The following is a 12,102-nucleotide window of genomic DNA, read 5'->3' as shown; positions in this document are numbered from 1 at the left end:
CACAGTAAAATCGAGCAGAAGGTACAGAAAGACCCCATCTACCCCCTGCCCTGGCCACACACAGCCTCCCCAACCAGACTGGAACATTTGTCACAGGTGATGAACCTACACTGACACCTTGTTATCACCCGAAGCCCACGCTTTACATTAGGGTTCACACTTGATGTTGTACGTTTCATGGGTTTGGACAAATACAGAATGACATGTATCTACCATTACAGTATCTTATACAATATTTTCATTGCCCTAAAAAATCCTCTGCATTCCCCCTCTTTATCCCTCCCTCCCCTCTTCCCTCTTAACCCTTGGCACCCACTGATCTTCCTTTTTTTTTTAGCTTTATTGGGATGTAATTGACAGATAAGTAAGATATTTAAAGTGTACACTGTGGTAATTTGATATCCGTATGCACTGTGAAAGGATTCCCACCATGTAGTTAATTAACACATCCATCTGTCACGTATTTATCCTTCAGAACTTCTGAGCAGCAGCCTAAGTGACCTTTAATATAGACAGGGATACTGAGCCTTGGACTTTAGGGATCATAAAGGGCAAAAATATACTTTCAGTGGGAAAAGCAAAGCAAGTACAATAGAAGGATTTTTTTTTTCATTAAAAAATTATTTGTGAATTCCTGTCTCATCCTGTTGCTTTACAGGTTGAGACACTTTAAAATTTCAGCTCAGAAGGGAAGTGTGAACTTCTTTGGGCAAATTGCAGCTTGCTATTTGCCTTTCATTTGTAGATAACTTATGGACTATTTCTTTCTCATTTCCAAAGAGATTTTCCTCCTTTACCAGTTAAAATATATATTCTGAAAAACTGCCACTTGACTCAATTTGTCTACTGATTTTCATTTAAAAGACATGATTCAGAAGGTTAGCTATGAAAATGTTTTACCTTAAGAAATACTGGAGATACATACAGTGGGTGGGGACAAGATGGCGGAGTAGAAGGACGTGAGCTCACCGCCTCTCATGAAAACAACAAAATCACAACTAACTACTGAACAACTATCAATAAAAAAATGATGGAACCTACCAAAAAAGATCCTACATCCAAAGACAGAAGAAACCACAACAGCACAGTAGGAGCTGTGCAATCACGATAAAATCAAATCCCATACCTGCCAGGTGGGCAAACCACCAACTGGAACATAACTGTATCATAGAGGTTCTCCCACAGGAGTGAGAGTTCTGAACCCCACATCAGGCTCCCCAGCCTGGGGGTCTGGTTTCAGGAGGAGGAGCCCCCAGAGCATCTGGCTTTGAAGGCCAGTGGGATTTGATCACAGGAATTCCACAGGACTGGGGGAAACAGAAACTCCAGTCCTGGAGAGTGCACACAAGGCCTCATGTGCACTAGGACCCAGGGGAAAAAGCAGTGACCTCACAAGAGCCTGGGCCAAACCTATCTGCTGGTATTGGAGGGTCTCCTACTGGTGGGGGGAGGGGGGACGACTTTGGCTCACTGTGGGGACAAAGACACTGGTGGCGGTAGTTCTGGGGAGTACTCATTGGTGCAAGTCCTCCTGGAGGCTGCCATTTTCTCACCAAGACCTGGCCCCAGCCACCAGCCTGTAGGCTCCAGTGCTGGGAGGCCTCAGGTCAGACAAGCATCAGGGTGGGAACACAGCCCCACCCATCAGCAGACAGGCTGCCTCAAGTCTTCCTGAGCCCACAGCTGCCCACTAAACACACCCCTTGACAGGGCCCTGCCCACCAGAGGGACAAGACCCAGCTCCACCCACAAGTGGGCAGAAACTAGTCCCTCCCACCAGGAAGCCTGCACAAGCCCCTTAGATCAGTCTCATCCACCAGGGGGCAGACAGCAGAAGCCAAGAAGAACTACAACTCTGCAGCCTATGGAATGGAAACCACAATGACAGAAAGTTAGACAAAATGAGCCAGCAGAGGAATATGTCCCAGACGAAGGAACAAGATAAAACCTCAAAAGAACAACTAAGTGAATTGGAGATAAGCAACCTAACTGAAAAAGAATTCAGAGTAATGATGGTAAAGATGATCCAAGATCTTGGAAAAAGAACGGAAGCATACATCGAGAAGATACAAGAAATGTTTAACAAAGAGCTAGAAGATCTAAATAACAAACAAACATAGATGAACAATACAATAACTGAAATGAAAAATACACTAGAAAGAATCAATAGAACAAATGAGGCAGAAGAACGGATAAGTGAGCTGGAAGACAGAATGGTGGAAATCACTGCTGTGGACAAGAATAAAGAAAAAAGAGTGAAAAGAAATAAGGGCAATCTAAGAGAACTCTGGGACACCATTAAACACACCAACACTCACATTATAGGGGTCCCAGAAGGAGAAGAGAGAGAGAAAGGACCTGAGAAAATATCTAAGGAGATAGTAGCTGAAAACTTCCCTAACATGGGAAAGGAAACAGTCACCCAAGTCCAGGAAGCACAGAGAGTCCCAGGCAGCATAAACCCAAGGAGGAACACACAAAGGCACATAGTAACCAAACTGACAAAAATTAAAGACAAAGAGAAAAAATTAAAAGCAACAAGGGAAAAGCAACAAAACATATAAGGGAATTCCCATAGGTAATCAGCTGATTTCTCAGCAGAAACTGCAGGCCAGAAGGGAATGGCATGATATATTTAAAGTGATGAAAGGGAAGAACCTACAACCAGGAATACTCTATCCAGCAAGGCTCTCATTCAGATTTGACGTAGAAATCAGAAGCTTTACAGACAAGCAAAAGCTAAGAGATTTCAGCACCACCAGACCAGCTTTGCAACAAATGCTAAAGGAACTTCTCTAAGTGGAAAAGAAAAGGCCACAACTAGAAACAAGAAAATTACAAATGGAAAATCTCACTGGTAAAGGCAAACATTACAGTAAAGGTAGCAAGTCATCCACACACAAAATGATATGAAAGCCAGCAGTCGTGAAAAGAGAATACAAATGCAGGATATCAGAAATGCATTTGAAATTAAAAGGCCAGCAACTTAATCCTGTTTTTATATAGATTGCTGTATTAAAACCTCATAGTAACCACAAACCAAAAATCTACAATAGATGCACACACAAAAAAGAATAAGGAATCCAAACACAACAGTAAAGTTAGTCATCAAATCACAAGAGAAGAGAACAAAAGAGGAAAGAAAAAAGACCTACAAAAACAAACCCAAAATAATTAATAAAATGGCAATAAGAACCTACATATCAATAATTGCCTTAAACGTAAACAGACTAAATGCTCCAACCAAAAGACATGGACTGGCTGAATGGATACAAAAACAAGACTTGTATATATGCTGTCTACAAGTGACCCACTTCAGATCTAGGGACACATACAGACTGAAAGTGAGGGGAATGAAAAAGGCAAATAGAAATCAAAAGAAAGCTGGAGTAGCAATGCTCATATCAAACAAAATAGACTTTAAAATAAAAACTGTTCCAAGAGACAAGGAAGGACACCACATAATGATGAAGGGATCAATCCAAAAAGAAGATATAACAATTGTAAATATAAACGCACACGGCATAGGAGCACCTCAATATATAAGGCAAATACTAACAGCCATAAAAGGAGAAATCAACAGTAACACGATAATAGTGGCAGATTTTAACACACCACTTTCATCAATGGACAGATCATCCAGACAGAAAATCAGTAAGGAAACACAGGCCTTAAATGACACATTAGACCAGATAGACTTATTGATATTTATATCCATCCAAATGCAGCAGAATACACATTCTTTTCCAGTGCACATGGAACATTCTTGAGGATTGATCATATGCTGGGCCACAAATCAAGCCTCTGTAAATTTAAGAAAACTGAAATCATATCAAGCATCTTTTCCAAACACAATGAGGTTAGAAATCAACTACAAGGAAAAAACTGTAAAAAGCACAAATACGTGGAGGCTAAACAATATGATACTAAACAACCAATGGATCACTGAAGAAATCAAAGACAAAATCAAAAAAATACCTAGAGACAAATGACAACAAAAGCATGACAATCCAAAACCTATGGGGCACAGCAAAAGCAGTTCTAAGAGGGAAGTTTATTGCAATACAATCTTACTCAATCTCAGAATCTTACAATCTTACAATCTCAGAAAACAAGAAAAATCTCAAACAACCTAACCTTACACCTAAGGCAGCCAAAGAAAGAACAAACAAAACCCAAAGTTAGCAGAAGGAAAGAGATCATAAAAATCAGAGCAGAAATAAATGAAATAGAGAGGAAGAACACAATTGAAAAAAAACCAGTGGAAAAAATAAATAAAAACCAGTGAAACTAAAAGCTCGTTCTTTGAAAAGATAAAATAGATAAACCTAAACAAAATTGATAAAAAAAAGGCAGAGGAACTCAAATCAATAAAATTAGAAATGAAAAAGGAGATGTTACAGCTGACACCACAGAAATACAAAGGATCATAAGAGACTACTACAAGCAACTACATGCCAATAAAATGGACAACCTGGAAGAAATGGACAAATTCTTAGAAAGATACAATCTCCCAAGACTGAACCAGGAAGAAAAAGAAAATATGAACAGACCAATCACAAGTACTGAAATTGAAACTGTGATTGAAAAACTCCCAACAAACAGTCCAGGACCTGATGGCCTCACAGGTGAATTCTATCAAACATTTAGAGAAGAGTTAACACTTATCCTTCCAAAACTCTTCCAAAAATTTGCAGAGGAAGGAACACTCCCAAACTCATTCTATGAGGCCGCTATCACCCTGATACCAAAACGAGATAAAGATACCACAAAAAAAGAGAAAATTACAAGCCAATATCACTGATGAACACAGACACAAAAATCCTCAACAAAACACTAGCAAACCGAATCCCACAATGCATTAAAAGGATCATATACCATGATCGATACATCATGATACTACATAGAAAATCCTAAAGATGCTACTAGAAAACTACTAGAGCTCATCAATGAATTTGGTAAAGTTGCATGAAATACACAGAAATCTCTTGCATTCCTATACACTAACAACAAAAGATCAGAAAGAGAAATTAAGGGAAAAATCTCATTTATCGTCCCATCAAAAAGAATAAAATACCTAGGAATAAACCTACCTAAGGAGGCAAAAGACCTGTACTCAGAAAACTATAAGACACTGATGAAAGAAATCAAAGAAGACACAAACAGATGGAGAGATATACCATGTTATTGGATTGGAAGAATCAATATTATCAAAATGACTATACTACCCAAAGCAATCTACAGACTCAATGCAATCCCTATCAAATTACCAATGGCATTTTTCACGGAATTAGAACAAAAAATTTTACAAACTGTATGGAAACACAAAAGGCCCCAAATAGCCAAAGCAATCCTGAGAAAGAAAAACAGAGCTGGAGGAATCAGTTCCCTGACTTCAGATTATACTACAAAGCTACAGTAATCAAAACAGTATGGTGCTGGTGCTGAAACAGAAATACAGATCAATGGAACAGGATAGAAAGCCCAGAAATAAAACCACACACCTATGGTCAATTAATCTATGACAGAAGAGACAAGACTACACAATGCAGAAAAGACAGCCTCTTCAATAAGTGGTGCTGGGAAAACTGGACAGCTACATGTAAAAGAATGAAATTAAAACATTCTCGAACACCATACACAAAAATAAACCCAAAATGGATTAAAGACCTAAATGTAAGGCTGGATACTATAAAACTCTTAGAGGAAAACATAGGCAGAACACTCTTTGACATAAATCGTAGCAATATCTTTTTGGATCCACCTCCTAGAGTAATGAAAATAAAAATAAACAAATGGAACCTAATTAAACTTAAATGCTTTATCACAGCAAAGGAAACCATAAACAAAACGAAAAGAAACCCCACAGAATGGGAGAAAATATTTGCAAACGATATGACCAACAAGTGATTAATTTCCAAAATTTACAAATAACTCATGTGGCTCAATATCAAAAGAAACAACAACCCAATCAAAAAATGGGCAGAAAACCTAAACCGACATTTCTTCAAAGAAGACATACAGATGACCAAGAGGCACATGAAAAGATGCTCAACATCACTAATTATTAGAGAAATGCACATCAAAACTACAATGAGATATCACCTCACACCAGTCAGAATATGGCCATCATTAAAAAGTCTACGAACAATAAATGCTGGAGAAGGTGTGGAGAAAAGGGAACCCTCCTGCACTGTTGGTAGGAATGTAAATTGGTACAGCCACTATGGACAACAGTACGAAGGTTCCTTAAAAAACTAAAAAGAGCTACCATATGACCCAGCAATCCCACTCCTGGGCATATATCTGGAGAAAACCATGGTTCAAAAGGATACGTGCACCACAATGTTGCAGTGCTGTATACTATAGCCAAGCCATGGAAGCAAACTAAATGTCCATCAACAGATGAATGAATAAAGAAGATGTGCTACATATATACAATGGAATATTACTCAGCCATTAAAAAGAATGAAATAATGCCCTTTGCAGCAACATGGAGGGACCTGGAGTTTATCATATTAAGTGAAGTCAGACAAAGACAAATACATGATATCGCTTATATGTGGAATCTTTAAAAAATGATACAAATGAACTTATTTACGAAACAGAAACAGACTCACCGACATAGAAACCAAACTTATGGTTACCAACGGGGAAAGGTGGGTGGGAGGGATAAATCGGGAGATTGGGGTCGACATATACACACTACTATATTTAAAATAGATAACCAACAAGGACCTACTGTATAGCACAGGGAACTCTATTCAGTACTCTCTATTGGTCTGTATGGGGAAAGAATCTAAAACAGGGTGAGTATATGCATATGTATAACAGTTTCACTTTGCTGTACACCTGAAACTAACCCAACACTGTAAATCACCTACAGTCCAATATAAACATTTTTTTAAAAGACATACTGGAATGCAACTTACACTCCCATGTGGCTTCTTAACGGACTGGTCCTTGAACATGCAGGAAACAGAAAAGTATCATTTTTATCTTCTGGCCGTTGCCATTTCTTTTGTGGTGCTACCCTATCTGTCTGTGGAGTGGTGGAACTGAAGAAGGAAGCAAATTCTGATTTTGGCAGGTCATGTGTTACAGAATTAGAAAAAATGGGCTGGTTTGAAAATTGCTGGGCAAAGCTTTCTCCTTTCCAGAAAGTATTACCGATAATAAAGGACAAGGCTCACACTGCATTTCAAACTTGGATTACTGCGTATATACTATAGCGTTCCAATTCAAGTAAGATTCCAGCTACTTACTGTTTGCAAGTATTCTCAAACCCATAGTGATTACTTTGCATAGGAATTTTGGCAGTTACATTGTTATGACATAAGGATATTTAAGACCAACTAAGCCTTTTGTAAAAAGTAGGATGAAGATTCTGTGGCCTTTACCTCACCAAATAAATAGGCAAAGTATGTTTAACTGCACTCAGATTCGTAAGGACTCGATTAAAAAAACCTTTTTTTAAAGGAATGGATGAATTTGGCTTAATCCCAATGGAGAATTTTTCACTGATCTCAGAAGTGTAAAACATGAAGGGTGGGGATGGGATGGAATTTCAGAAGGAAAGGAGGCTTAAATGTGGAGGTTGCCTGTGGGGTGTATCACGATGATTTGCATTGATTTGTTTTGTTCTTTGTAAGGAGTAAGAGGGCTCCTTGCCTTGTTGCTTTCACGACTGGGAGGAATAGTGTTTCTTTGATTATTCAGTCTCCCATCAGCCACATTGATACTGGAATTTGTTCCCTCTCTGCTTAGGTATCTCCACACTTTCTTGGACAATTAAGTGGAAAAGATAGTCTTCTTTCCCTTATGCCATCATTTTTACTGTACCCAATCTGTGACTTTAGGAGCACCAATTTTTAAGGGTAAGTCTCTGGGAAGCAGAGAGGGTTTCTTAAATAGGTAAGGGCCTCCTAAGGACTTGGGGAGTTTAGGGAAAAAAAGGGGGAGGATGGGCTTGGGACGAAGAGATTCCATACAGCAGGACATTTTAAGATTACAAATCTTTTACTTATCCAGAATCAAGACATATTGGAGAATTAAAAATAAGAAAACTGCTCAATTCTTTTGCCTAATTTACTATAATGCATATATCAGTCACCTTAGATCCTTTTTGGAAAAAAGTCATTTTAAAAAACTCATTCTAATGTAACGCAAGAATATAACATCAGGAAAAGCTCAAGCTGATTAACACAGCAAACCATTTTTTTAAAATCCTGAGTTTCCCACTTTGTAGCTAATTGACTATTTATTTATTTATTGGCTGCGTTGGGTCTTTGTTGCTGTGTGAGGGCTTCTCTCTGGTTGTGGCGAGCGGTGCACTGGCTTCTCATTGCGGTGGCTTCTCTTGTTGCAGAGCACAGGCTCTAGGTGCACGGGCTTCAGTAGTTGCAGCAAACGGGCTCAGTAGTTGTGGCTCATGGGCTCTAGAACACAGGCTCAGTAGTTGTGGTGCAAGGGCTTAGTTGCTCCGCAGCACGTGGGATCTTCCCGGACCAGGGCTCGAACCCGTGTCCCCTGCATTGGCAGGTGGATTCTTAACCACTGCGCCACCAGGGAAGTCCCAGCAAACAGCTTTTTAAAAGCAGTGTTGGTATTTACTTTCTCAAGGCAGTTTGACAGGCTCTGCAGTTATGCCCTGAGTTTGAATCCGGCTGTGTGTTAGCGCTGTGACAGGTGCAGATCACAGCAGCACTATCTCCTGAGCACGTTCTGTGCATTTAGACAGTTTCAGGGGAAGCATTTAGCATTATTCCTTACACAGATTAAGTAGCGCTCAATAAATCCAGCTGCTGTTATTTCTATCAGAAATATTAGTATGTACACCATGCATAACATATAAAGGTAATAATAGAAAGCAAAATTTCAAAATCCAAATATAAATGCTAGAGTAAAATCCACTCACTGACTTACCTAGGACTGTTTTGCTTATTAATTGAGGTACCGGCGCAAGGCAGGTAGATGTGTGTGCTGAGTAGGCAGGAGAGCAGGCTGGCTCACCTTCCCCATCACCACCACGAAGGGGTCAAGGTGAAGTACATGCAGATCTGTTTATGAGGCCACCTGCAGCTACTTAGTAAACGTCAGTGTCCTAAACCCATCTTCCTGGGATAAAGAGATGAGTGGGATCGTTCCTTTCATATTGTAGATGCCAGTGCCCATGTGCCTGGACAAACTCCTTATACGGTGGGAATGGAAGATTGGAGATACATGAGGCCAAGAGATCAGGAAACGACTGCCGACTGCCGGAGAAAAGACAGTTTATTACAGTTCCTTCGGGGAGGGGCACGCCGTGCCCTGGGGGGGGCGGGGCGGGGCTGCGTGGGGAAGCACCTGTGGGCCAGGAGGCGGAGGGGAGGGGCCTGTGCTGTGGTCTCTGCGGCAAGGTACGGGCAAGGCAGGGGAACACATGTAGGATGGGCCAGTTTGGGTAGTTTCTGCGGGCTCTGGAGCCTGGCCCTGGTGTGATCAGGGCAGGTGGAGAGTGGCCTGGAGTGTGAGAGCCTGGTCAACGGGGTGGTCAGGCGTGTGGACTCCGGACTCGCTGGTTTGCATGAGAAGCACGCTCGCGTCTGAGTGGTTCACTACGTGTGGGCACTAACGGGCTGACCCTGGGAGGGGCAGTCTCTCCATGGTGGGCAAGGCCGCAGAGGTCAAAGCATCAGAGGACAGAAAAGACCCGCTTAACGTCAATACAACAGGGTGTGGCTTCACCGTCAGCCTGAGCTTCTAAAGAAGCTGAATGCGTTTGCTGTGTCCCAGGAAGAGCAGGCTCCGAAACCTGAGGGGATTCTGGGGCGAGCCCCCCAGCTGACCCCTCCCTTCAGCTGCGGGCCTGTTTCCATCGTCCCGCCCGGCTGCTCCCTTGGACGTGCCGTGGCCCCACAGCGCACATCTCGTCCCCTGCCCCGGAGCTCTTCACTGCCCGTGCCTCCTCCCGTCTCCGCGCGTCTGCCCACTCAACCCTTCCCGCTCCCTCTCCCCACGCGCAGTCAGCCTTCCACTGCGACCTGCTACCCCACCTCATCGTGTGTCTTGAATGAGCGAATCTGGCCATGGAACTTTTCTCTTCGGCCCGTGCTTTCCTGTAGGTCCTCCTGTCTCTGCCAAGATCCCTGTCATTGAGTCTCACCTGGCCGCCTCCTCGCTAGTCTTCTTGTCCTTGAAACCAATTGATTTTTCAACATCAGACCCCATCAGTTTTCTATTGAAAAGCCTTGACTGGCTTCCTGGTGATTATGGTGCAAGTTCAAAATCCCGGACATGACACACAAGGCTTCCCCAGCAGACCCCAGCCACCCTTCTGACTTGTGACACTCCCTTCCTGTGGAGGGTCAGCCACACCTGACCTCTGGCCGGCTCTCGGGCCACAGCTAGCTGCCACCCCTTCTCTCCTACCTGATGAAGGCCCATATTCCCTAAGACTCAGGACATGTGTCACCTCCTCTGAGAAGCCACCCCCAGTCCTTCTAACTGTACTCAGACCCTCTTTCCTTCACATCTCCTTAATACTTCTCATCCACCCCCTTACCGAAATGATCTCAGAGTAGCTTGGCTGTTTTTGCCTGTGACTTTTTCATCACATCTTATTCCTTATTCATTCAGCAGATCTTTGTTGAGTATTTGCCCTCTACGAGGCATTATGCCAACTGTTGAGGGTAGAGAAATAATAGAGATCCGCAAGAATCTAATAGCCTCCTTGGGGAGAATGGGAACCAAAGACACAACCAGAGAAACTTGCGAATGTCTAATTCCAATTAAAATGTGATACCTGCAGCGACAGGTGTATCGACAAAGTCCTGTGGACACAGAGAAGAAAGAACTCTGCCGGACAATCAAGAGAAGCTCCAGGAAGTAGCATTTGAGGTGGATCTTGACAGATGAGGGTGACTTTGAGATGGAAGAGCAGGGAGAGGTGGGGAGGGTTGGTGATTCCGTGGCTCTTCTCTTCCCCTAAGCGCCCACACAAGAAAAATGATATCCACGTGGAAAAACGCTCAAACCAGTTTTCCTTTTTCTCCCTTGAACACTGGAATATTCCCTCTAGGTGCCCTTGATTACGTATCCTTGTGTTTCTCAGTCTTACTAGCGGCTCAGGGGAGCAGACAGCCAGACACAGCTGCCTGCATTTCTCAAGGTTAGATTCAGTGAGAAAAGCGTAACGCAGCACCTCCCCCCCCCCCCCCCCATGAAGCTGGAACTCACACGTCACCAGAGTTAACTGCTTAGTTGGGTTCAGTGTTCACACTGCCATCCTCTTTACACTTAGATTTATGATGACTTGAGTCTGAGGCAGTTTTCAAAACCTTCTCTACTGGGAAGTTTACTCTATTAATAGGCCTTCCAAAAGTCCATATGCCTCAGTGCCATAGAAATGTGAAACTACCCCCTAGGGCCCCAAATATTCCAGCCTTGCTTTTAGCTGTCAAGCATACTTCGGAGTCAAATAACCCTCTTTAAAGGCCTGGCCCTGCTGCCCACTGGTGTGTGCTCTCGGGGAAGTTATTTAACCTATTGGAACCTCAGCTTCTTTCTTGGTGAATGCAGAGCTTACCTGATAGAGTGCGATGAGTTAGGATTAATCAAATAATGCAACATGGTGAACGAGGTGATTCCTAGTGTATAGTAAGTACTTAGTAAATGGAAGGTGCGTATTTTTGGTGATGTTATTAATATTATGCTCAGCCAGTTCTTATGTGGGCTAGAGAGATGTCTTAGGTAGATACTGAATTATCAGTTTCCAAAAAATCAGGCAGCATGAAGACAGATGTGGGGTGGAGGGTGGGAGAAGCAGGTAATAACCCCTTTATGTCTTTGTATGTTTTATTAAATGTTGTCAAAACACTTTAAAAAATATCACGTCATGTGTCATTATAGGAAAGCTAAAATAAGGGATGGGAGCATTTGACATGTTTTCGTCTAACCCTTTTGTCTGGATTGAATGCCACTTGGTTTAATTAGTTGATGATACAGCAGTTTCTTCATTTTATTTTCATCCAACTCCAGCTTTTAGTTTGGCAGTCTATAAGTAAAATCATGCTCTTTAGTCCAGATAGACACTCATTCTCACTTCTTAGTACTGATGTATAT

General features: G+C 42.1%; 1 protein-coding gene across 6 annotated transcripts in view; it reads left to right on the top strand.

Moving 5' to 3' along the window:
- The window catches only part of MFHAS1 (multifunctional ROCO family signaling regulator 1), a 109,926-nt gene that overhangs the window by 94,715 nt on the left and 3,109 nt on the right, over window positions 1-12,102 (top strand). The window contains exons 4-5 of one of the 6 annotated variants that reach the window (XM_019921347.3): window positions 7,768-7,877; window positions 11,060-11,149. The exons of 3 other annotated variants lie outside the window; for them this stretch is intronic. In XM_019921347.3, coding sequence (XP_019776906.1) covers window positions 7,768-7,795 — 28 coding nt within the window. In that variant the 3' untranslated portion in view covers window positions 7,796-7,877; window positions 11,060-11,149. The remainder of the gene's footprint in view (window positions 1-7,767; window positions 7,878-11,059; window positions 11,150-12,102) is intronic. 2 more of the 6 variants (XM_019921349.3, XM_019921348.3) reach the window with 2 other exon arrangements.

The sequence above is a fragment of the Tursiops truncatus genome, chromosome 21, assembly GCF_011762595.2.
Source record: "Tursiops truncatus isolate mTurTru1 chromosome 21, mTurTru1.mat.Y, whole genome shotgun sequence".
Taxonomy (NCBI): domain Eukaryota; kingdom Metazoa; phylum Chordata; class Mammalia; order Artiodactyla; family Delphinidae; genus Tursiops; species Tursiops truncatus.
Note: the sequence above shows the minus strand (reverse complement) of the source record. Positions and strands in the feature narration are given on the sequence as shown.